Source organism: Coregonus clupeaformis, chromosome 17 (genome assembly GCF_020615455.1).
Source record: "Coregonus clupeaformis isolate EN_2021a chromosome 17, ASM2061545v1, whole genome shotgun sequence".
In the NCBI taxonomy this organism is placed as follows: Eukaryota; Metazoa; Chordata; class Actinopteri; order Salmoniformes; family Salmonidae; genus Coregonus; species Coregonus clupeaformis.
The window spans coordinates 1,684,695-1,710,367 of record NC_059208.1 but is presented as its reverse complement, the minus strand read 5'-3'; the positions used below and the strand labels follow the sequence as shown (position 1 = coordinate 1,710,367).

At 42.5% G+C, this 25,673-nt stretch overlaps 2 protein-coding genes and 1 long non-coding RNA gene across 5 annotated transcripts; 2 read left to right on the top strand and 1 right to left on the bottom strand.

The window, feature by feature from the left end:
• Positions 1-41: 41 nt before the first annotated feature.
• On the top strand, positions 42-11,355 carry LOC121543219. Of its 3 annotated transcripts, none has more exons than XM_045226000.1 (5): positions 42-255; positions 6,278-6,575; positions 10,570-10,624; positions 10,844-10,961; positions 11,138-11,355. In XM_045226000.1, the coding sequence occupies exons 1-5, from the start codon at positions 182-184 to the stop codon at positions 11,169-11,171; spliced, it is 579 nt and encodes a 192-aa protein (XP_045081935.1). In that variant the 5' UTR covers positions 42-181; the 3' UTR covers positions 11,172-11,355. The 3 variants fall into 3 exon arrangements, with proteins under 3 accessions (XP_045081935.1, XP_041708892.1, XP_041708893.1); XM_041852958.2 differs by having other exon boundaries at positions 195-320; XM_041852959.2 differs by having other exon boundaries at positions 195-320; positions 6,275-6,575.
• A 5,634-nt stretch (positions 11,356-16,989) lies between these two features.
• LOC121542413 lies at positions 16,990-20,740 on the bottom strand. Its single transcript, XR_005995901.2, has 4 exons — positions 20,490-20,740; positions 20,194-20,234; positions 19,931-20,040; positions 16,990-17,659 (listed from the first exon to the last, which is right to left on the bottom strand). It is a non-coding gene; the product is annotated as an uncharacterized LOC121542413 (long non-coding RNA).
• Positions 20,741-20,852: 112 nt separating this feature from the next.
• Positions 20,853-24,830, top strand: them4 (thioesterase superfamily member 4). Its single transcript, XM_041851809.1, has 6 exons — positions 20,853-21,346; positions 22,013-22,202; positions 22,425-22,587; positions 22,743-22,853; positions 23,045-23,169; positions 23,546-24,830. Exons 1-6 carry the CDS (start codon positions 21,185-21,187, stop codon positions 23,587-23,589), a joined length of 795 nt encoding a protein of 264 aa, XP_041707743.1. The 5' UTR covers positions 20,853-21,184; the 3' UTR covers positions 23,590-24,830.
• The last annotated feature ends 843 nt before the right edge of the window (positions 24,831-25,673 follow it).

Genomic DNA, 25,673 nt, shown 5'->3' with positions numbered 1-25,673 from the left:
AACTCTGCGCACTTAACTTACCTATCGCGAGTAACCATCCCCGTGCCCGCCCACCTGTCACGGTCCATGCTATCTGGTATCCTTGGGACGGCCCTACCCCATTGAAGTTTAAATTAAAATGGTTAATAAGGGTTAAAGTTAGGTAAGGGTTTTGGTTAGAGTAAGGGTAGGATTTAAGGTTATGTTTAGGATTGAGGGTATTGACATCCCAAAGATTCCGGATAGCACTACCCTACCTGTCAATGCTACGCGGAAGTAAGTGGCTGAACGCAAAATGGTAATCAGTACACCGGAATTCAAGGGGAAATAAACGTAAAAAGGTAACGTGATAATGCTGTATAACACGCGCAACTAGAATTAGGAATTATATCAGAATTTGTTATAACACGCCGAAAGGCTACGGCTAACTTTGATTTAGAATTGAGTTCAAGTAGAAACATTTAGTCATGACAAACCTATTAAAACTCTGCCAGTTTGATGTAAGGCCACACTAGCCATGAACTTATCCAGTGAACTAAGAATTTACAGGAAAACAAAAAGGAGCGGGAAATCGTTGGTAAAGTCAATACAAAAATCTATCTGGTGTATTACGTTAAAACCAATGATTTATATACACTAGATGATGGCCACGGGGCGCTGTGTTGAAGCCACCCACGCCTCCATCTTGGAACTCCCCGCCGTTGTAAACAATATTTTGGGAAATATAGAAATGCATTTATTAATGTCTACATTCGTTTTTGCCACTTTTATTATATTACAGACACCTTAATGGATACTTTTAAATTATATTATGTGAGCGAAACATAACAAAGTGTGTTGCATTATGGGGATAGAAATTGTCTGACTTGCACCTACATGTCGACTGCATGAACTTTACAAAAATCATGTGATCAAATGTCATCAAGATTTGACTGCAGTCTACTGCAAGTTTCTGCAGTTGCTCTTCACCAACTTCATCCTGCAGCCATTGCCTGCATTGTGAGAGGCTCTATGGTCAACCAATCATTAGGGTGTTTTTGTTTGACCCACAGGAATGTGACCAAAGATGTGACTGAAACAGGAACCAACTTAGCTGCAAATCATGTGGATATGTACAAATTAATGTGATATTTGAGGCTCTCTCTCACACCAATTGATTGTGCAATGTACACATATACAGTGCATTCGTAAAGTATTCAGACCCCTTGACTTTGTCCACATTTTGTTATGTTACAGCCTTATTCTAAAATTGATTAAATTATTTTTTTCCTTCAATCTACACACAATACCCCACAATGACAAAGCAAAAACAGGTTTTTAGAAATTTTTGCAAATGTATTAAAAATAAAAACCAAAATACCTTATTTACATAAGTATTCAGACCCTTTGCTATGAGAATCGAAATTGAGCTCAGGTGCATGGTGTTTCCATTGATCATCCTTGAGATGTTTCTACAACTTGATTTGAGTCTACCTGTGGTAAATTCAATTGATTTTACATGATTTGGAAAGGCACACACCGGTTTATATAAGGTCCCACAGTTGTCAGAGCAAAAACCAAGCCATGAGGTCGAAGGAATTGTCCGTAGAGCTCCTAGACAGGATTGTGTCGAGGCCCAGATCTGGGGAAGGGTACCAAAGCATTTATGCAGCATTGAAGGTCCCCAAGATCACAGTGGCCTCCATCATTCTTAAATAGAAGAAGTTTGGAACCACCAAGACTCTTCCTAGAGCTGGCCGCCCGGCCAAACTGAGCAATTGTGGGAGAAGGGCCTTGGTCAGGGAGTTTACCAAGAACCCGATGGTCACTCTGACAGAGCTTCAGAGTTCTTCTGTGGAGATGGGAGAACCTTCCAGAAGGACAACCATCTCTGCAGCACTCCACCAATCAGGCCTTTATGGTAGAGTGGCCAAATGGAAGCCACTCCTCAGTAAAAGCCACATGACAGCCAGCTTGGAGTTTGCCAAAAGGCACCTAAAGGACTCTCAGACCATGAGAAACAAGATTTTCTAGTCTGATGAAACCAAGATTGAACTCTTTGGCCTGAATGCCAAGCGTCACGTCTGGAGGAAACCTGGCACCATCCCTACAGTGAAGCATGGTGGTGGCAGCATCATGCTGTGGGGATGTCTTTCAGCGGCAGGGACTGGGAGACTAGTCAGGATCAATGGAAAGATGAATGGAGCAAAGAACAGAGAGATCCTTGATGAAAACCTGCTCCAGGGCGCTCAGGACCTCAGACTGGGGCAAAGGTTCACCTTCCAACAGGACAACAACCCTAAGCACACAGCCAAGACAACGCAGGAGTGGCTTTGGGACACGTCTCTGAATGTCCTTGAGTGGCCCAGCCAGAGGCCGGACTTGAACCTGTTCTATCATCTCTGGAGAGACATGAAAATAGCTGTGCAGCGACGCTCCCCATCCAACCTGACAGAGCTTGAGAAGATCTGCAGAATAAAATGGGAGAAACTCCCCGAATACAGATGTGCCAAGCTTGTAGCATCATACCCAAGAAGACTTGAGGCTGTAATCGCTGCCAAAGGTGCTTCAGCAAAGTACTGTATTGTGTGTAGATTGATGAGGGGACAAAATGATTTAATCAATTTTAGAATAGGCTGTAACGTAACAAAATGTGGAAAATGTCAAGGGGTATGAATACTTTCCGAATGCACTGTATATTTTCAGTTTGTGTAATATGCAGGGTTGGAGACATGTTTATTTTGACATAATAAAGAAAAACGTTTATAAACAATGGGAACACTGCCATGTTGCGCTGAGCCTTGCTGTTGGAAAACCACATCAGTGTCCAACTTTCAGCTTTCGCAGATGCACCTCCCTCGATTTCACTACTCAACTTTCGTCTACAGTCGGTTGCTTTTACCTTACCACTCAAATGATCCCAATGAGTCACTGGCCTCTTGGAAACATGCCCTTTATATCCTAATCAGACAGCACCAAAGTAAACACCAGCCTCTTGGAGACAGGCCCTTTATATCCTAATCAGACAGCACCAAAGTAAACACCAGCCTCGGAGACAGGCCCTTTATATCCTAATCAGACAGCACCAAAGTAAACACCAGCCTCTTGGAGACAGGCCCTTTATATCCTAATCAGACAGCACCAAAGTAAACACCAGCCCGTGAGGCTTGTAGCAAGTCAAAACAAAAGGCAGTGACTTTTCCAGCTGCTACAGAATCACACAGTGTTCACAGGATGTCATCAATACAATATGAATAATCAGTGTGTCCTCGGTCCTTGTACATCCAGTATGGCGTCAATCACTATCAACAGATATGAGAATAATCCATAACATTCAGTATCAAACTTAGTGACCATCAACCCGCACCTTGAGTGTCACATACACTGGAAATCATGGGTATTACAGAAAGGGAACATACACTACCAGTCAAAAGTTTGGACACACCTACTCATTCAAGGCTTTTTCTTTATTTTTACTATTTCTAACATTGTAGAATAATAGTGAAGACATCAAAACTATGAAATAACACATATGGAATCATGTAGTAACCAAACAAGTGTTAAACAAATCAAAATATATTTCATATTTGAGATTCTTCAAATAGCCAGCCTTTGCCTTGATGACAGCTTTGCACACTCTTGGCATTCTCTCAACCAGCTTCATGAGGTAGTCACCTGGAATGCATTTCAATTAACAGGTGTACCTTTTTAAAAGTTAATTTGTGGAATTTCTTTCCTTCTTAATGCGTTTGAGCCAATCAGTTGTGTTGTGACAAGGTAGGGGGGTATACAGAAGATAGCCCTATTTGGTAAAAGACCAAGTCCATATTATGGCAAAGACAGCTCAAATAAGCAAAGAGAAACAACAGTCCATCATTACTTTAACACATGAAGGTCAGTCAATACGGAAAATGTCCAGTGCAGTCGCAAAAACCATCAAGCGCTATGATGAAACTGGCTCTCATGAGGACCGCCACAGGAATGGAAGACCCAGAGCTACCTCTGCTGCAGAGGATAAGTTCATTAAAGTTACCATTCTCAGAAATTGCAGCCCAAATAAATGCTTCACAGAGTTCAAGTCACAGACACATCTCAACATCAACTGTTCAGAGGGGACTGTGTGAATCAGGCCTTCATGGTCAAATTGCTGCAAAGAAACCACTACTGAAGGACACCAATAAGAAGAAGAGACCTGCTTGAGCCAAGAAACACGAGCAATGGACATTAGACCGGTAGAAATTTGTCCTTTGGTCTGGAGTCCAAATTTGAGATTTTTGGTTCCAACCGCAGTGTCTTTGTGAGACACGGTGTGGGGGAACGGATAATCTCTGCATGTGTGGTTCGCACCGTAAAGCATGGAGGAGGAGGTGTTATGGTGTGGGGGTGCTTTGCTGGTGACACTGTCTGTGATTTATTTAGAATTCAAGGCACACTTAACCAGCATGGCTACCACAGCATTCTGCAGCGATACGCCATCCCATCTGGTTTGGGATTAGTGGGACTATCATTTGTTTTTCAACAGGACAATGACCCAACACACCTCCAGGCTGTGTAAGGGCTATTTTACCAAGAAGGAGAGTGATGGAGTGCTGCATCAGATGACCTGGCCTCCACAATTCCCTGACCTCAACCCAATTGGGATGGTTTGGGATGAGTCGGACCGCAGAGTGAAGGAAAAGCAGCCAACAAGTGCTCAGCATATGTGGGAACTGTCATGACTTCCTCTGAAGCTGCCTCCTCTCCTTGTTCGGGCAGGCTTCGGCGTTCGTCGTCACCGGCCTTCTAGCCACTGCTGTTCCTCTTCTCATCTTTCCATTTGTTTTGTCTTGTTTTTTACACACACCTGGTTCATATCCCCTCATCAGTCCCTGTATAGGTATTCCCTCTGCCCCCCATGTCTTTGTGTGTGATTGTTTCCATGTGGAGGTGTCGATAGCTCGGTGGAGCATTATGTACTTGATCGCCAGGATATTCACCCGTGTGTTTTGTTTTCCCCAGTGCACCGATAAGTCGCACTGTAGTTGTTTTACGCATTGCTGCGAACCGCTGTATTGGCCAAATAAACCATTATTCTGTGATTTACGCCTCCTGCGCCTGACTCCGTCCAAATCACCCGCTACAGGAACTCCTTCAAGACTGTTAGAAAAGCATTCCAGGTGAAGCTGGTTGAGAGAATGCCAAGAGTGTGCACAGCTGTCATCAAGGCAAAGGGTGGCTATTTGAAGAATTACATTTTAGTCATTTAGCAGACACTCTTATCCAGAGCGACTTACAGTTAGTGAGTGCATACATTCTTTAATTTTTTATACTGGCCCCCCGTGGGAATTGAACCCACAACCCTGGCGTTGCAAACGCCATGCTCTACCAACTGAGCTACATCCCTGCCGGCCATTCCCTCCCCTACCCTGGACGACGCAGGGCCAATTATGCGCCGCCCCATGGGTCTCCCGGTCGCGGCCGGCTACGACAGAGCCTGGATTCGAACCAGGATCTCTAGTGGCACAGCTAGCACTGCGATGCAGTGCCTTAGACCACTGCGCCACTCGGGAGACTACAATCTCAAATATAAAATATATTTTGATTTGTTTAACACTTTTTTGGTTATTATATGATTCCATATGTGTTATTTCATAGTTTAGATGTCTTCCCTATTATTCTACAATGTAGAAAATTGTACAAATAAAGAAAAACCATTGAAAGAGTAGGTGTGTCCAAACTTTTGACTGGTACTGTATATTAATTTGCTAAACATTGTGTTAATCACTCTAAACTGAATATGAACTTTAGTGATCTTAAATCTCCCCATTGCACACACTGTACCCTAAATAATGACTTACTACATGGAACAATTTCATAATCTCTGGTTGTCTGTGTACCCTCTAAGAGGAAGAGGGAGGAGAAATTAAATGCAAATGAAAGAGATAGATAAACGTTACTGCAAAGAGAGAGGATATATGTTAGTAATAAAACGTGACCATGCCTCTAAAACAAAAGGTGAGAGAGCAAGAGAGGAAGGGAGGGAGAGAGAGAAGGGGGGGGGAGTGGGGTAGTTAAACAAGGAAGTAGATTTAGCTTTGTCTACCAAACATTCCACCTAGCGGGACGAACCGGTTACACGTGGACAGATTGCCATCAGCAACCAGAGGGAGGGAATATGAACACACACTCTCCAACACACACAGGCTGACTACTGGGATGGTTGAGGAGTGACAGAACAAGACAGCAGCCAAGAAAGATACACTGCACCTGACTTGAGCCTCATCTCTCTCTCCCTCTCTCTTTCTCTGCCTCCTTCACTCTCTCTGTCCTGTCCCAGCAGTATGCGGGCTGTGTCTACGCTAGTGTTCCTGGCCGTGGGTGTGATGGTGGTGTTGATGTACCAGGCGGTCCACCAGGAGATGACTCTGCGGGGTCTTAAAGCCCGCGCTCTGGAGAGCTCCTCTCAGGTCAAGCAGAAGGAGAATGACATCGTCCAGGTCAAGATGAAGATCCAGAAGCTGAATGATGAGCTGAAGCCCATCAACACCAAGAGAGACGAGTTGACTAAGAAGAAGGAGCAGTCTGCTAAAGCCGCAAGCGAGGCGGACAAGAGCCTAAAGACCTGTCATACAGAGAAGGTAGGCCAATGGAATGCGCAGGTGCCCCCCACACACACACACACACACGCTATGCAAACAGACACCTGCTACATAGAAAAGGTACAGTATTGTTTATCCTCGTTTTATGATCTATAATAATCCATTAACAGAATGCCTGTGCCAAGTCTCACCAGAGACACAGAACCATAGAATTAGGAATTAGAACACTGAAAAAAAGGCAGCACTAAAACAATCTTCCTATCCATTGTGAAACTGTTGGCAACGGACTGGCTTGTGATATGTTTATAGGTCAAATTCACTGACAGTGGGAGTGTTGGATATGATGATCATCAGTTTAGTTATTTTCCGTTGATTCATTAGCCCTACTAACCCTCATGTAAGGGCCCTGTATTCACTGATCACCGTCAGGTGAGGTGTGTTAATGTTTGTGTTTCATACTAGAGGGGATTAAATTGAGATTTTGTGTCACTGATCTACACACAATACCCCAAAATATGAAAGTGGTATTTTGAAATTGTAAAAAATGTATGAAAAATGAAAAGCTGAAATGTCTTGAGTCAATAAGTATTCAGCCCCTTTGTTATGGCAAGCCCAAATAAGTTCAAGAGTAAACATCTGCTTCTACTAAGCTATCATATGGAATTGTTTTAAGATGGTCATACTATTGATCATTTAGCTATTTTATTTGGAATCTTTATACCTTAAGGTATATAAAGAAATATATAGCACATATAAACGCATTGAATAACACATTCATAAATGGCAAAACAGACAGTCAAAAAATGTATAATAAGGAATATTGTTTTGACGTGTCTGTCCTATATCTAGGAGATATACAGGTGCAGCTCAATAAATTAGAATATTGTGGAAAAGTTAAGTAATTTCAATAATTCAATTGACAAAGTGAAACTCATATATATCGTGGATTAATTACACAAAAAGTGAAATAGTTCAAACCTGTATTTGTTTTAATCTTGATGATTACGGCTTACAGCTCATGAAAACCCAAAATTCAGTATCTCAGAAAATTAGAATATTGTGAAAAAGTTCAATATTGTAGACTCAAGGTGTCACACTCTAATCAGCTAACTAACTCAAAACACCTGCAAAGGTTTCCTGAGCCTTTAAATGGTCTCTCAGTCCAGTTCAGTAGGCTTCACAATCATGGGGAAGACTGCTGACTTGACAGTTGTGCAGACAGTCATCAACACCCTCCACAAGGAGGGAAAGCCTCAAAAGATCATTGCTAAAGAAGCTGGCTGTTCACAGAGTGCTGTATCCAAGCATATTCATGGAAAGTCGAGTGGAAGGAAGTGTGGTAGGAAAAGGTGCACAAGCAACAGGGATAACCGGAGCCTTGAGAGGATTGTCAATCAAAGGCCATTAAAAAATGTGGGGGAGCTTCACAAGGAGTGGACTGAGGCAGGAGTCAGTGCATCAAGAGCCACCACGCACAGACGTATCCAGGAAATGGGCTACAACTGTCGCATTCCTCGTGTCAAGCCACTCCTGAACCAGAGGCAACGTCAGAAGCGTCTTACCTGGGCTAAGGAGAAAAATAACTGGTCTGTCGCTCAGTGGTCCAAAGTCCTCTTTTCAGATGAAAGTAATTTTGCATTTCATTTGGCAATCAAGGTCCCAGAGTCTGGAGGAAGAGTGGAGAGGCACAGAATCCAAGTTGCTTGAAGTCCAGTGTGAAGTTTCCACAGTCAGTGATGATTTGGGGAGCAATGTCATCTTCTGGTGTTGGTCCACTGTGTTTCATCAATTCCAAAGTCAACTCAGCCGTCTACCAGGAAATTTTAGAGCACTTCATGCTTCCTTCTGCTGACAAGCTTTATGGAGATGCTGATTTCATTTTCCAGCAGGACTTGGCACCTGCCCACACTGCCAAAGGTACCAATACCTGGTTCAATGACCATGGGATTACTGTGCTTGATTGGCCAGCAAACTCACCTGATCTGATCCCCATAGAGAATTTATGGGATATTGTCAGATGAGCTGAAGGCCGCTATCAAAGCAACCTGGGCTTCCATAACACCTCAGCAGTGCCACAGGCTGATCAACTCCATGCCACGCCACATAGATGCAGGGATTCATGCAAAAGTAGCCCCAACCAAGTACTGACTGCATGTACAAGTACATACTTTTCAGAAGGACGACATGTCTGTATTACATTTCCTTTTTTCACTGGTCATGTCATATTCTAATTTTCTGAGATACTGAATTTGGGGTTTTCATGAGCTGTAAACCGTAATCATCAAGATTAAAACAAATACAGGCTTAAACTATTTCACTTTTTGTGTAATTAATCCACGATATATATGAGTTTCACTTTGTCAATTGAATTATTGAAATTACTTAACTTTTCCACAATATTCTAATTTATTGAGCTGCACCTGTAAGAAAGCTCAGGAAATATAATTTTTGGGGGCACAAAACGACCTCCATACTTCCATTCATTTTTTAAAACCGGTACCAGGTTACATTCAGATGAGCCCTGTGACTCTGTGTGCAACAAGTGTTTAACATGATTACCCCACATAATGATTACCCCATCTAAGTACCCCACACATACAATTATCTGTAAGGTCCCTCAGTCCAGCAGTGATTTTCAAGCACAGATTCAACCACAAAGACCAGGGAGGTTTTCCAATGCCTTGCAAAGAAGGACAACTATTGGTAGGACACCTTTGAGCACGGTGAAGTTATTAATTACATTTTGGATGGTGTATCAATACACCCAGTCCTCAGTGGCTGTAGAGGAAGGAAACCACTCAGGGATTTCACCATGAGGCCAATTTGTGATTTTAAAACAGTTAGAGTTTATTGGCTGTGATAGGAGAAAACTGAGGATGGATCAACAACATTGGAGTTACTCCACAATACAAACCTAATTGACAGAGTGAAAAGAACGAAGCCTGTACAGAATACAATTACATAAAAATATTCCAAAACATGAATCCTGTTTGCAATAAGGCACTTTAGTAATACTGCAATGAATGTGGCAAAGAAATTAACTTTTTGTCCTGAATACAAAGCGTTATGTTTGGGGAAAATCCAACACAACATATCACCACTCTTCATATTTTCAAGCATGTTGGTGGCTGCATCATGTTATGGGTATGCTTGTCATCGGCAAGGACTGGGGAGTTTTTTAGGATGAAAATAATTAGAATAGAGCAAAATCATAGAGGAAAACCTGGTTCAGTCTGCTTTACAACAGAGACAGATTCACATTTCAGCAGGACAATAACCTAAAATACAAGGACAAATATTCACTGGAGTTGCTTACCAAGACGCCATTGAATGTTCCTGAGTGACCTAGTTATAGTTTTGACTTAAATCATCTTGAAAATCTATAGCAAGACATTAAAATGGCTGTCTAGCAATGATCAACCAAGTTGAAAGAGCTTGAAGAATGTTTTAAAGAATAATGGGCAAATACTGTACAATCAGGTATGCAAAGCTGTGTGCTCACAGCTGTAATCGCTGCCGAAGGTGATTCTAACATGTATTGGCTCAGGGGGTTGAATACATACAGTATCTAATGAAGATAATTATATAAATGTTTTATTTTCCATTATATATATATTTTTAATGTTATGATTTTTGTGTAGATCATTTTCAAATAATTACAATTAAACCTATTTGAATCCCACTTTGTATCACAACAAAATGTGGAAAAAGTCAAGGGTTGTGAATACTTTCTGAAAGTACTATATGTTTTGTGTTGAGTGGTATTTGAGAGGTATTCTGCCAGGTATTCTTTTAGCAGTGATCAGTCAGGAATTTCATTTAATTCTCACTTAGTCACAAAAAGTATTAGTCACACTTTAAACAAAGTACATATTATGAAGAAATTATTGTATGCCTTATGTAGTTCTTAATAAGGCCTAGATAAGGCCTACAATACTTCAAATACCGGTCCTCATCTTCCTCAAATACCGGTACTCATCTTCCTCAAATACCGGTCCTCATCTTCCTCATCTCCCCTATTTTTCCTCCTCAGGCCGATGCTGAGAAAAAGAAGACTGACGCGTCGGCGGCCCTTCAGAAATTTAAAGGTACAATGTCTATTTTACTGCAGTGATGGGTACCTTCAGCTCAGAGGGAATACATCATGCATCATTCTAAATGTTCCCCTTACTCTCTCACCTCTCTCTCACTACCCTTTCCTCCTTATCTACCCATTTCCTTCTGTCTTTTTTTCTACCCTCCCCCTTTCCACCCCTTTCTCCTTATCCCTCCCTCCCCCTTTTCCCTCTCCCGCCCCCTCCCTCTAGATAATCAAGAAGCAGAGAAGAAGACAGCTCAGGAGGAGATCCAGGCATTGAAACAGCAGATTCTGGACCGGGACAAGGCACTGTGTGCGTTTGTGGACCAGACCAATGAGGAAGGACGGTAAGAGCAGTTACACACCCAGGCATTCAGGCACACTCACACAAAGTCTTGTGGTCACCATTATCAAACACTTCTATGGTCACGGTGTACTGTGTGTCATGTAGTTCTGTGGTTACTGGGTGCTCACATGCCATTGATAACTAGTGGTTGTTGTTGTTTTCTTTGTTATTTTGCAGGAAGCTGTGTGGAATCACTGAGGCCCCAAAATGAAGAAAACTTGCACTACACTATCTCCTCCCTCCCTCCCTCCCTCCCTCATGCTTGCAGTGATGCACACACACCCATGCACATCATCGTTGTGCAGCTCATAACATTCATCACCTACAACCACCTTCACTTACTGTACCTCTCAATACTCAGGAAAATAAAAAACAAGAAAGATTTGGAAAACCCAGTCTGAATGTCATGTCTTCATTACATACACTGTTAGTTTATGTATGCAGGTAAGGAAGGGAGACATTACATTTTTTAATGAGTGATTTTCATCCTATGGTACAGTACATGAATGGTTATTGTAGGAATGACTGAAAGAGGTTAGGGCTAATTCTCTCTGAGATGGAGCAAGGTGTATCTCTGAGGTGACTTCTGAGTGTTGCAAAGGTTCTAGAGAAGAGTTCTAAAGAAGCGTGCAGGTGCATGCCCATCTGGTTCAATTGTCTATTCAATATTAACAGTGCATAGATGTACAGTGAGGGAAAAAAGTATTTGATCCCCTGCTGATTTTGTACATTTGCCCACTGACAAAGACATGATCAGTCTATAATTTTAATGGTAGGTTTATTTGAACAGTGAGAGACAGAATAACAACAAAAAAATCCAGAAAAACACATGTCAAAAATGTTATAAATTGATTTTTATTTTAATGAGGGAAATAAGTATTTGACCCCTCTGCAAAACATGACTTAGTACTTGGTGGCAAAACCCTTGATGGCAATCACAGAGGTCAGACGTTTCTTGTAGTTGGCCACCAGGTTTGCACACATCTCAGGAGGGATTTTGTCCCACTCCTCTTTGCAGATCTTCTCCAAGTCATTAAGGTTTCGAGGCTGATGTTTGGCAACTCGAACCTTCAGCTCCCTCCACAGATTTTCTATGGGATTATGGTCTGGAGACTGGCTAGGCCACTCCAGGACCTTAATGTGCTTATTCTTGAGCCACTCCTTTGTTGCCTTGGCCGTGTGTTTTGGGTCATTGTCATGCTGGAATACCATCCACAACCCATTTTCAATGCCCTGGCTGAGGGAAGGAGGTTCTCACCCAAGATTTGACAGTACATGGCCCCGTCCATCGTCCCTTTGATGCGGTGAAGTTGTCCTGTCCCCTTAGCAGAAAAACACCCCAAAAGCACAATGTTTCCACCTCCATGTTTGACGGTGGGGATGGTGTTCTTGGGGTCATAGGCAGCATTCCTCCTCCTCCAAACACGGCGAGTTGAGTTGATGCCAAAGAGCTCCATTTTGGAATTAATGGAAATATTTAAGTTGAATAAAGTTAATATTCAGTTAACAGTAATTAACACAATTATTAGCATATTTAGATGTTTTCCCTTTCTGTAATACACATGATTACCAGTGTTCTATTTGTGACACTCATTGTGAATGGGTTGATGGTCACTAGACCTGAGCTACTGAAGGTACAAGGACCGAGAACACACTGATTATTATTGTATTGATGACATGAACACTGTGTGATTCTGTAGCAGCCGGCAAAGTCACTGTCTTTTGTTTTGACTTCAAGCCTCTCTGGTTGATGTTTTAGAGAACATTTGGTACTCTCTGATTAGAATATAAAGGCCCTGTCTCCAAGAGCCCCGTTGGACATGTTCTCTGCTTCTGTTCTGGAGGTGTCTCCCTGTATGATTGTATTAAACTGGATTGATCTCTGATTGATATTATCAACGACAGCTCTCCTTTTTGTTCACCTGGAAGTTACAGGTTGTGCGCACGTCAAAGGCAAGGTGTGTGTGCACATCATCCAAGGCGTCTTGCAATGCCTGCCTAAACGTCAGCATTGTTTCTGATCTTTCACAGTCTGTCTGCTGGAATCTCCAAACCTGCATCACCAACGTGTCCCAGATATGGCTAGAGAGATTGGAACTGTCATTATATGGCTAGAGAGATAGGAACTGTCATTATGAGCTACAATACAGTATGTTAAATGTAGTTAAAACAAAATTTTAAACATATTTTTACTAGTCTAATTACGTTGGTAACCAGTTTATAATAGCAATAAGGCACCTTGGGGGTTTGTGGTATATCCGCGTTGCGTCGTGCGTAAGAACAGCCCTTAGCCGTGGTATATTGGCCATATATCACAACCCCTCGGGCCTTATTGCTTAATTAGCTCACATGTTAGATACAGTGCATTCGGAAAGTATTCAGACCTCTTGACTTTTTCCACATTTTGTTACGTTACAACCTTATTCTAAAATTGATTAAATAGTTTTTTTCCTTCATCAATCTACACACAATACCCCATAATGACAAAGCAAAAACAGGTTTTACAAATTTTTTCAAATCTATTAAAAATAAAAAACTGAAATATCACATTTACATAAGTATTCAGACCCTTTACTCAGTACTTTGTTGAAGCACCTTTGGCAGTGATTACAGCCTCGAGTCCTCTTGGGTATAATGCTACAGGCTTGGCACACCTGTATTTGGGCAGTTTTCTCTCATTCCTCTCTGCAGATCCTCTCAAGCTCTGTCAGGTTGGATGGGGAGCTTTGCTGCACAGCTATTTTCAGGTCTTTCCAGAAATGTTCGATCAGGTTCAAGTCTGGGCTCTGGCTGGGCCACTCAAGGACATTCAGAGACTTGTACCGAAGCCACTCCTGCGTTGTCTTGGCTGTGTGCTTAGGGTCGTTGTCCTGTTGGAAGGTGAACCTTTGCCCCAGTCCTGAGCGCTCTGGAGCAGGTTTTCATCAAGGATCTCTCTATACTTTGCTCCGTTCATCTTTCCCTCTATCCTGACTAGTCTCCCAGTTCCTGCCGCTGAAAAACATTCCCACAGCATGATGCTGCCACCACCATGCTTCACCGTAGGGATGGTGCCAGGTTTCCTCCAGACGTGACACTTGGCATTCAGGCCAAAAAGTTCAATCTTGGTTTCATCAGACCAGAGAGTCTTGTTTCTGATGGTCTGAGAGTCCTTTAGGTTCCTTTGGGCAAACTCCAAGCGGGCTGTCATGTGCCTTTTACTGAGGAGGGGCTTCTGTCTGGCCACTCTACTATAAAGGCGTGATTGTTGGAGTGCTGCAGAGATGGTTGTCCTTCTGGAAGGTTCTCCCATCTCCACAGAGGAACTCTGGAGCTCTGTCAGAGTGACCATCGGGTTCTTGGTCACCTCCCTGACCAATGCCCTTCTCCCGATTGCTCAGTTTGGCCGGGCGGCCAGCTCTAGGCAGAGTCTTGGTGGTTCCAAACTTCTTCCATTTAAGAATGATTGAGGCCACTATGTTCTTGGGGACCTTCAATGCTGCAGAATGTTTTTGGTACCCTTCCCCAGATCTGTTCCTCGACACAATCCTGTCTCAGAGTTCTACGGACAATTCCTTCGACCTCATGGCTTGGTTTTTGCTCTGACATGCACTGTCAACTGTGGGACCTTATATAGGTGTGTGCCTTTCCAAATAATGTCCAATCAATTGAATTGACCACAGGTGGACTCCAATCAAGTTGTAGAAACATCTCAAGGATGATCAATGGAAACATGATGCACCTGAGCTCAATTTCGAGTCTCATAGCAAAGGATCTGAATACTTATGTAAATAAGACACCTACAGCACCCGATGTCACAGGAAGGCCAAAAAGATAATCAAGGACATCAACCATCCAAGCCACTGCCTGTTCACCCCGCTATCATCCAGAAGGCGAGGTCAGTACAGGTGCATCAACGCTGGGACCGAGAGAATGAAAAACAGCTTCTATCTCAAGGCCTTCAGACTGTTAAATAGCCATCACTAGCACATTAGAGGCTGCTGCTGCCTATTGAAATCACTGGCCACTTTAAGAAATGGAACACTAGTCACTTTAATAATGTTTACATATCTTGCACTACTCATCTCATATGTACAGTGGGGAGAACAAGTATTTGATACTGCCGATTTTGCTGGTTTTCCTACTTACAAAGCATGTAGAGGTCTGTAATTTTTATCATAGGTACACTTCAACTGTGAGAGACGGAGTGTAAAAATCCAGAAAATCACATTGTATGATTTTTAAGTAATTAATTTGCATTTTATTGCATGACATAAGTATTTGATACATCAGAAAAGCAGAACTTAATATTTGGTACAGAAACCTTTGTTTGCAATTACAGAGATCATACGTTTCCTGTAGGTCTTGACCAGGTTTGCACACACTGCAGCAGGGTTTTTGGCCCACTCCTCCATACAGACCTTCTCCAGATCCTTCAGGTTTCAGGGCTGTCGCTGGGCAATACGGACTTTCAGCTCCCTCCAAAGATTTTCTATTGGGTTCAGGTCTGGAGACTGGCTAGGCCACTCCAGGACCTTGAGATGCTTCTTACGGAGCCACTCCTTAGTTGCCCTGGCTGTGTGTTTCGGGTCGTTGTCATGCTGGAAGACCCAGCCACGACCCATCTTCAATGCTCTTACTGAGGGAAGGAGGTTGTTGGCCAAGATCTCGCGATACATGGCCCCATCCATCCTCCCCTCAATACGGTGCAGTCGTCCTGTCCCCTTTGCAGAAAAGCATCCCCAAAGAATGATGTTTCCACCTCCATGCTTCACAGTTGGGATGGTGTTCTTGGGGTTGTACTCATCCTTCTTCTTCCTCCAAACACGGCGAGTGGAGTTTAGACCAAAAGCTATATTTTTGTCTCATCAGACCACATGACCTTCTCCCATTCCTCCTCTGGATCATCCAGATGGTCATTGGCAAACTTCAGACGGGCCTGGACATGCGCTGGCTTGAGCAGGGGGACCTTGCGTGCGCTGCAGGATTTTTATCCATGACGGCGTAGTGTGTTACTAATGGTTTTCTTTGAGACTGTGGTCCCAGCTCTCTTCAGGTCATTGACCAGGTCCTGCCGTGTAGTTCTGGGCTGATCCCTCACCTTCCTCATGATCATTGATGCCCCACGAGGTGAGATCTTGCATGGAGCCCCAGACCGAGGGTGATTGACCGTCATCTTGAACTTCTTCCATTTTCTAATAATTGTGCCAACAGTTATTGCCTTCTCACCAAGCTGCTTGCCTATTGCCCTGTAGCCCATCCCAGCCTTGTGCAGGTCTACAATTTTATCCCTAATGTCCTTACACAGCTCTCTGGTCTTGGCCATTGTGGAGAGGTTGGAGTCTGTTTGATTGAGTGTGTGGACAGGTGTCTTTTATACAGGTAACGAGTTCAAACAGGTGCAGTTAATACAGGTAATGAGTGGAGAACAGGAGGGCTTCTTAAAGAAAAACTAACAGGTCTGTGAGAGACGGAATTCTTACTGGTTGGTAGGTGATCAAATACTTATGTTATGCAATAAAAATGAAAATTAATTACTTAAAAATCATACAATGTGATTTTCTGGATTTTTGTTTTAGATTCCGTCTCTCACAGTTGAAGTGTACCTATGATAAAAATTACAGACCTCTACATGCTTTGTAAGTAGGAAAACCTGCAAAATCGGCAGTGTATCAAATACTTGTTCTCCCTACTGTATATACTGTATTCTATAATATTCTACTTGTCCATATATGTATATATTCTTAAATTCCATTCCTTACTAGATTTGTGTATATTGGTTATATGTTGTGAAATTGTTAGATATTACTGCACTGTAGGAGCTAGAAGCACAAGCATTTCGCTACACCCGCAATGGCATCTGCTAAATATGTGTATGTGACAAATACAATTTGATTTGATTTGAATAAGGTACTATTAAAAAAATGTATTATACATTAGCAAACATTTTTTTAAACCTGTTTTCACTTTGTCATTATTTGGGTATTCTGTGTAGATTGCTGAGAAAAAAATGTTTTCATCAATTTGAGAAAAAGGCTGTAATGTAACAAAATATGGAAAAAGTCAAGGGGTCTGAATACTTTCCGAAGGCACTGTAATTACTCCTCAAAACTGAAGCAAATGACCAGTAGAGAGCTCTACTGAACGGACAAATGACAGACTGTGTATTCGTTGATTTCTTTTGGTCTTGCTTGCGGTTGTGAAGGAGACCTGTTTGTTAACCAAATATGTGTTTTGTTTATGTATAGTGCTACCTCCCTGACTGACACACAAATCCCTGTTTTGTTAACGTGACATGAGTCATGTGACATGAGGCCCAGTAATTAATTTACTGGAATGTAAATTACTTAAATGTGTACTTTTACAGAAGCAGTTTCTGCTTCTGCACAGATCAGACTTTTTTTTTTAAATGTAAAGACAAAGATGTAAAACTGTAATCCTAAAGAAAAAACACATCTTCAATTGTAAACAAGGTGCTTATAGATGGCTGTGAGTAAATGTTTTCACATTAATACTTAAAAGTATTCTATAGTTGTTTACACATCCTTGCTGGTAGATGGCTTTCAGCAGAAACTTCAGATAGTCTTTGGTGTTGTTATGGGTCTAGTGAAGACTAGAGTCTAGACTCTGTTTGTAGATGGCCTTGCCCAGTCTGTTGAGCTCTATGACGTACTGCTGTCTCTCATGCTCCAGGAGGGCCTGCAGTGCTGCTCTACGGACCTGCACACATACAGAAAGCAGACATCATGGAGAGCATGTACTGTAGATACAGGGGAAGCCGTAGTTCAAGTTCTGGTAAATATAATATAATATGCCATTTAGCAGACACTTTTATCCAAAGCAACTTACAGTCATGCGTGCATACATTTTTACGTATGGGTGGTCCCGGGGATCAAACCCACTACCCTGGCATTACAAGCGCCATGCTCTACCAATTGAGCTACAGAGGACCACTTGGTACAAATATGGACAATGCAAGCAATTCATTCATTTGATAAATTGGTGTGTCCTATATGGACATCCTGACAATTTGTAGCCTACTTTTACCCCCATCTGGTAATACAAACGTGTAATTGCTCTGACAGTGTATGTGTGTAAAGGACACTGCAACACAAATTAGCAAGAATAAACCCATTCATTTTCCTTAGTCAGAGGAATAGGTTAGAGATATAATGCTACGAACCTTCATGAAAGGGCTGATTATAGCTATTTAATGACGTCCCCTAAGAGAACAAGGTCTCTAAAATGGTATGGAGACAGGGATCAGCTTCATGGCTGAACCTATCCACATTTATACTTCAGGTTTCCTGATTTTGCCTTCAAAATTAAAGTCTGCGGTAAAACGCTATGTGTCTGCTACTAAATCAGTATTTTTTGCAACTTTGCATAGCGTCTAATGTTAAAATTAGGAAAACTATAATAACTACATGGGGGGAAAAACTAAAGAGAATTACTACTTTACATTTACGTCATTTTAGCAGACGCTCTTATCCAGAGCGACTTACAGTTAGTGAGTGCATACATGATTTATTTATTTTATTTTTCATACTGGCCCCCCGTGGGAAACAAACCCACAACCCTGGCGTTGCAAACGCCATGCTCTATCAACTGAGCTACATCCCTGCCGGACATTCCCTCCCCTACCCTGGACGACGCTGGGCCAATTGTGCGCCGCCCCATGGGTCTCCCGGTCGCAGCCGGCTACGACAGAGCCTGGATTCGAACCAGGATCTCTAGTGGCACAGCTAGCACTGTGATGCAGTGCCTTAGACCACTGCGCCACTCGGGAGGTATATACAGTAAGATAAAGAATATTATAAGGTGGAGCACATTGAGAAAATGGTTGGCGCTTAAGTAAATGAATGTCAAGAACATAATAATAGCCTACTGGTAAAAAATATATACAATAAACATTTTAAAAAATATATATATATTTCGATTGTATGATTCTTGTTTATTTACTGGTGCTATTGTTCAAGGATGCAATTTTGAAATGTAATGTTTAAGAAAAAAAGTACTGTATTTTTTGTTGCATTGCACAGACAAATGGCACACAGGAGAAGCGATTGATTGTGTGTCCATAAAACCAGAGCCCAGTGTACTCACTAGAGTCCCTAGAATACAAATCAGATGAGTTAGAACAAAAATCTAGGTCATAGGAAGAGTTGCTGGACTTTTACAGTGGTCGAACATCTTAAAATGGGATGCCTGGACACTATACGATTATTTGTGCCGATATAAAAGTGGGGTGGGAAGTACTCAGGGGCTGTAGAATGTAATGGTGTCATTTCATGAGGCTATGAATAATATGGAGTGTTGCTGGCCTTTTACTCCACCCATTCCGTTGGCCACAATGCGAATCACTGTATATGCTATACATATTGGCTTATAGAGCAAAAACTATTCTAGGTGCCGCAGTAGAAGCATTGTAGGGAACACTCAGTATGGTCTGTAGAATGTATATATGGTGTCATTTCATGGGGCTCTGAATAATACAGAGTGTTCCTTCCCGTACAGTGCTATATTTGTACCATATGGTGTCCAGGCACCCCATTTTAAGCTGTTTGACCACAGTAAAAGTCCAGCAACACCCTGTATGATTCAGAGCCCTATGAAATTACACCATATCTACATTCTACAGACCCTACAGAGTATTCCCTACGACACTTCTACTGTGGCACCTAGAATAGTGTTTGCTCTATACGCCAATATGTATTCCATACACAGTGATTTGCATTGGGGGCATTTATTTGACCTTGGAACATGTTTTAAAACCCCAATTTAATGAAACCGTAGCTTAAATATGAACAAATATGAATCATTGTTAATGTTTAGAAAATTGTTTTCATATATCATGAATAAATACAAGCTATTGACATTTTTCTGCTATTAGGTGGGGACATTTATTTTTAACATTCTGAAATTCTGCGAGGAAGTACTTTTTTAGTGTTGCTGAGGAGACAGGGCCCTGTTTCAGCATCCCCCCCTCACCAGCGTCAGAGCAGTCTTTCCCAGCGCAGTCTCTCTCTGCTGGGTCAGCTCTCTCAGCTTCAGGGTCTTCATGGAACCAGCCTGGGTGGAGCCCTCAAACACCACAGATACTGAGAGAGAGAGAGAGAGAGAGAGAGAGAGAGAGAGAGAGAGAGAGAGAGAGAGAGAGAGAGAGAGAGAGAGAGAGAGAGAGAGAAACTGCAACGTATCAAACGCTACAGTTACAATTAGCCCAACAGTACATAACTGAATAGTTTACACACCTGTCCAGCTCTGCAATGTGGTTTGTCATCTCGCCATCTTTCTATAAAAGAGTGAAAATGCATACTATAAAACATTTCCAGCTACTTAGCTATAAAGTTATCTTACCACTTGTTTGTCTATGTGTTGCCCGTGGTCCTCTGTAGCTCAACTGGTAGAGCACGGCGCTTGTAACGCCAAGGTAGTGGGTTCGATCCCCCGGACCACCCATACACAAAAATGTATGCACGCATGACTGTAAGTCGCTTTGGATAAAAGCGTCTGCTAAATGGCATATTATTATTAGTGACATGCTTACCTTGATTCTGTCTCTCGCCCTCTGCACAAGTTAGTTTTTTGAACGTCGTTCCTTGCAACCAAACATCCTGCTGGCAGTTTATTTGAAGTAAATTGTCACAAAGTATCTTGCATTAACAAAAACGGGTTCAATAAACTAATGCTCCTGTAAGTCGCTCTGGATAAGAGCGTCTGCTAAATGACTAAAAATGTAAAATGCAAAATAAAGTGTAAAAAAATGTCAGCGTCTGAAAGGATGAAGGACAGGCTGTCTACGTTGGCATGGTAACTAACCTATGTAGTCGGAAGAAGCCTTCCTTCGCTGCCAATCACAGTGACCGATATAGGTCACATGACCAGGATGACGTATGTTGCCCTTCGTCCCTGTTGTCGTTCCTCGTTCAGGAAGTGGTAACATGGGGCGATGAAATCCACATGAAAGTCATTCTACCGGCAAAACCAGAGGCGAGAGAAAATGGCCAGAAGCTCCGTATTTATCCTCCTGTTGTTAGTTTGTAACAGTAGAAAGTTATAGTGCTATGTTAGGTTTGATTCTGAATGTGTATTGCTATCATACCTCAGCCTCTAGTCAGTAAAGCTAAAGCGGGCTAGCTAGTAGTAACCTTAACGTTACGTTAGCTAGCTAGCTAACGTTAGCTAATTTACTTGTAGTTACATCAGAATAGGGCTGGGCAATCTTACCCCAACATTGTCATCATGATACGAATAGGAGCGCAGCAGATGGCCAGGGGACTGTACCAAATAATGGGACGTGAAATCTCAAAGGGAAATTTCAACGCCAACATCAGACAACAAATGACTTCAAGAGAGACTCTCCAGCATCCCTGGTCCTCTGTCAACAGTGTCCGAACCATGGCGGTGGGTCCAGAAACACAGCCACTGAATATTTAGCTAGCTACAAACAGCCATAACAGTAGTATAGCCTACTGTCAAGGGCATAATGAGTGAGAACATATGAGTCACTATAGCGTACTGTCAATGTGAGTGAGAACATGTGAGTCACTTTAGCCTACTGTCAATGTGAGTGAGAACATGTGAGTTCCATAACATTAGTATAGCCTACTGTCAAGGGCAATATGAGTGAGAACATTTGAGTCACTATAGCGTACTGTCAATGTGAGTGAGACCATGTGAGTCACTATAGCCTACTGTCAATGTGAGTGAGAACATGTGAGTCACTATAGCCTACTGTCAATGTGAGTGAAAACATGTGAGTCACTATAGCCTACTGTCAATGTGAGTGAGAACATGTAAGTCATGATTCATACCTAAACATTTTTCATGGCTTATCTTGATCTAACTGTTCCCTAATCCCGAACGTAACTGCCGATAGAAACAGTATTTTTTTCCCACAATGTGCATTGTGAACTGTATTGTATTGTATTGTATTGTATTGTATTTCGTTCTGGATGTTTCTGCCCTGTCATTCTGTTCTGTTGTCATACAGTGGGACCCCCTGTACTCAGTCAGATAATACTGTAATAAAGTATGGATGAGAGTGTAATAGTAGTGTTTGTCCACTAGGTGCTGCCCTGGCCTTTCTCCTCCCAGCCACGGGACTTCAGCCTGCCCAACTCGTCCTGGGGCTCTGACATGAGGCGTGTGTATGAGCACTATAACAACCAGTGTGAGGTAGAGACGGAGGAGGGCGAGAAGAAGTGGGGTGTCTGGAGAAAACTGCCCAGCTATAACCGCTCCATCAAGTACGCCACAGGTACAGTAAGGAAGGGTTTCTTCCACAAATGGTGTGTGTGTGTATGTACGAAAAAAATACGGAAATGCATGCACTCACTACTGCAAGTCGCTCTGGACAAGATAAATGACTAAAATGTAAAGTAAACAATGTATGTGTGTAACCTTGTCTCTCCTATCCTGGACGTAGTGTATGAGTAAGATGTTGTGTGTATGTGTGTAACCCTGTGTCTCTCCTTCCAAGGTGGGGTGTATCTGAGTAAGATCATTCAGTCGAAGGCTCGTCTGTTCACGAGGAACATCAGGGAGCAGGGAGCAGCGTTCGAGTACGTCATGTTTGTCAACAAGCAGGAGCAGAAGTGTGTGTGTGTGTTCCAGGCTGGCCACCTACTGGAGGGACCCCCGGGGTGAGCTGCTTGTGTGTGTGTGTACATGTGTACACTGTGACAATGTTTGTCCTTGTGTGTGTGTATCTCTGTAAAAATGACACAATCAACTGCTAGCGTTCAAACAACATATTTAGTCAAAGTGTAACATTGATAAATGATGTGTGTGATTCCAGGCATGTCCATGGGGGGGCAATAGCCACCATGATTGACACTGTAACAGGGACCCACGCCACCTACCTCTCTGGGCCTGTCATGACTGCCAACCTCAACATCAACTACCGCAGGTACACACACTTCTCCCTCACTCCCTCACTCACTCACTCACTCACTCATGGCTTATTAAGCTCTAAAAATATGTTTTCATGTTATTGTGGTCATTATTATAGGGTTCTAAGTTATACGTGAGGTTCTAGGTTTTTCCTGACCACATTTCCTGGTTATAACACATACTGTATCCCGCTTCTCCTCCCCAAAGCCCCATCCCATTGGGTAGTACAGTGCTGCTCACCTGCTCATTGGATAAGAAGGAGGGACGGAAAACCTTTGTTTCCTGTCAAGTGACCAACACGGACGGCTCCAAACTACACACAGAGGCCACAGGTACTGTCACCCACCCTGACGTGTTGGCTGTGTTTTTAGACACGTGTCATTGGACTGTCAGTCAGTCTGAAGGGTTCTCTCATAGTATGTTTCTCTCTCTCCTTCTCCCCCTCTATCTCTCTCTCTCTCTCTCTCTCTCTCTATCTCTCTCTCTCTCTCTCTCTCTCTCTCTCTCTCCTCTCTCTCTCTCTCTCTCTCTCTCTCTCTCTCTCTCTCTCTCTCTCTCTCTCTCTCTCTCTCTCTCTCTCTCTCTCTCTCTCTCTCTCTCTCTCTCTCTATCTCTCTCTCTCTCTCTCTCTCTCTCTCTCTCTCTCTCTCTCTCTCTCTCTCTCTCTCTCTCTCTCTCTCTCTCTCTCTCTCTCTCTCTCTCTCTCAGGGTTGTTTCTGTCGATCACAATGGGACACCTATTAGGAGGATGATGGATAGGCCAGCTCATCGACCAACCAGACGCTACAAACACACAACATCAGAAACAGCACTGACTGAATGTTTGGGTGTATATCAGTACCTCAGTGTGTTGAGTGCGGGAGTGTGTATGCTTGAGTGTGTGCGTGCGCGCATGCGTGTCTGTGGTTATGACTGTCAGATCTAAGGGAAAGGGGGATACCTAGTCAGTTGTACAACTGAATACATTCAACTAAAATGTGTCTTCCGCATTTAACCCAACCCCTCTGAATCAGAGAGGTGCGGGGGGCTGCCTTAATCGACATCCACTAGTAATCTTCTTAACTCTAGCAGTTTGCCTGTGACACCTGATGCCTTGCGCTCTACTGACATAGCCTACAGATATTGTATATCATAGACATAACCGGCTGTAAATACTGTACCTCTCTTTCTCCACTGTTACACACTCCTGGACAACCAGCTCCAGTCAGAGGGAAGGACATAACCTCTGCTATATTATATTTATGCCAAGGCTGCGGATAAGACTTTTCTGGAACCCTCTTCCAGACAACTAAAGGTCCCGACACTTCTGCGCATGTGCAGGATTCTCTACTTTATGCACTGTCTCTGATCTACTCGTAAACCTCCCTTCACATTTCTCAGTCAATTGTGAATGATACATCTTCAAGTTTTACCGGTGAAACGTCCATGCAGCATCTGCATACCTGTGTTTAGTTTCAATCATAGCACACATTTTCCCTAGCGGCGCGTGTTGTTGAGTTTTGGCCACATGAGAAATTTTTTTTCCCAATCATCCTAAAATCATCCTAAAATGTCATAAGAAATTAGGTGGTGTTTTGTCTTACAGTAACGTTATGCTACGCTATTATATGTGGTTCTGTTTTGTAGAATACTATCATTGTGATCTTCCAGACATTGATTCAGCTTTTATCTAACTTTATTAAACGAGCACCATTCACCAGAGTAGCTTGTTCTCTACGAGTAGAACAGAGACTGTGCGTAAAGTAGGGAATCCTGCACATGCGCAGAAGCTTCAGGACTTTTAGCCGTCGGAATGAGAGGTATAGAAAAGTTGGATCCGCAGCCACTCCGATATATTTAATGGACAGTTTATTTTTTTGTATTTTATTTGTATCATTATTATTAATTTATTAGGCCTTTTGCAGTTGGAGATTTTCATCATTGCTCATACGTTATTATGTGACCATTATGACCTCTTGAATAAAGCCTTACCTCTTGGGTACTGTAGACTGTTTTTCTATGGTATTTGGCTCAATATGTGATAACTTTTCAATTTTCACTGGTCCATGTGTTATAAACAACCTTCAGACAGACTGATGTCATACAGATACCCCTTTCTCTTCACCTGTCGACCTCTCTACGAATCTACATCTCCCTCTCACCCCTTCTTTCTTCCTTCCTCTCTTCCTTCCTTCCTTCCTTCCTCTCTCTGTCGCTGTCTGTCTGTCTCTCTCCCTTTCTCCCTCTCTCTCTTTTTCTTTATTTGTCAGTCTATCTTTTCTCTGGCCCCTCCCTCTTTGTGAATGATCCCCTTCCAGTAAGAAATGAATGACAGGCAGCATTACCGTAAAAACTGACACGTTGTCCACATCAGAGTTCTGAGGATTCTGTCAGTGTAAACCCAGGTGACCACATAGTCTTAAACAGCACTCTCACTACTGAGACTGGCACTGAGGACAAAACATATACACTATGGTCCCAATCTGGCCGTTTCAAAATGCTACTTTACGCGACTATTCGGGTATCGTAGGCACCCATAACACATAGTAGGCATGGTAACGGACTGATAATAGTAGGCATGGTAACTGATGTTAGTAGGTATGGTAACTAACTGATAATAGTAGGCATGGTAACTGATACTAGTAGGCATGGTAACTAACTGATAATACTAGGCATGGTAACTAACTGATAGTAGTAGGCATGGTAACTGATACTAGTAGGCATGGTAACTAACTGATAATACTAGGCATGGTAACTAACTGATATTAGTAGGCATGGTAACTGATACTAGTAGGCATGGTAACTAACTGATAATAATAGGCATGGTAACAAACTGATAATAGTAGGAATGGTAACT

What these genes read in the sequence shown, in the direction of transcription:
- LOC121543219 (XM_045226000.1), top strand. Translation starts at nt 182, where the DNA reads ATGTTTAGGATTGAGGGTATTGACATCCCAAAGATTCCGGATAGCACT. An exon ending in AGACCTGTCATACAGAGAAG is followed by an intron (nt 6,576 to 10,569) that starts GTAGGCCAATGG and finishes TTTCCTCCTCAG; the next exon opens with GCCGATGCTGAGAAAAAGAA. An exon ending in GGCCCTTCAGAAATTTAAAG is followed by an intron (nt 10,625 to 10,843) that starts GTACAATGTCTA and finishes CCCTCCCTCTAG; the next exon opens with ATAATCAAGAAGCAGAGAAG.
- them4 (XM_041851809.1), top strand. Translation starts at nt 21,185, where the DNA reads ATGATACGAATAGGAGCGCAGCAGATGGCCAGGGGACTGTACCAAATA. An exon ending in CTCCATCAAGTACGCCACAG is followed by an intron (nt 22,203 to 22,424) that starts GTACAGTAAGGA and finishes TCTCCTTCCAAG; the next exon opens with GTGGGGTGTATCTGAGTAAG. An exon ending in CTACTGGAGGGACCCCCGGG is followed by an intron (nt 22,588 to 22,742) that starts GTGAGCTGCTTG and finishes GTGTGATTCCAG; the next exon opens with GCATGTCCATGGGGGGGCAA.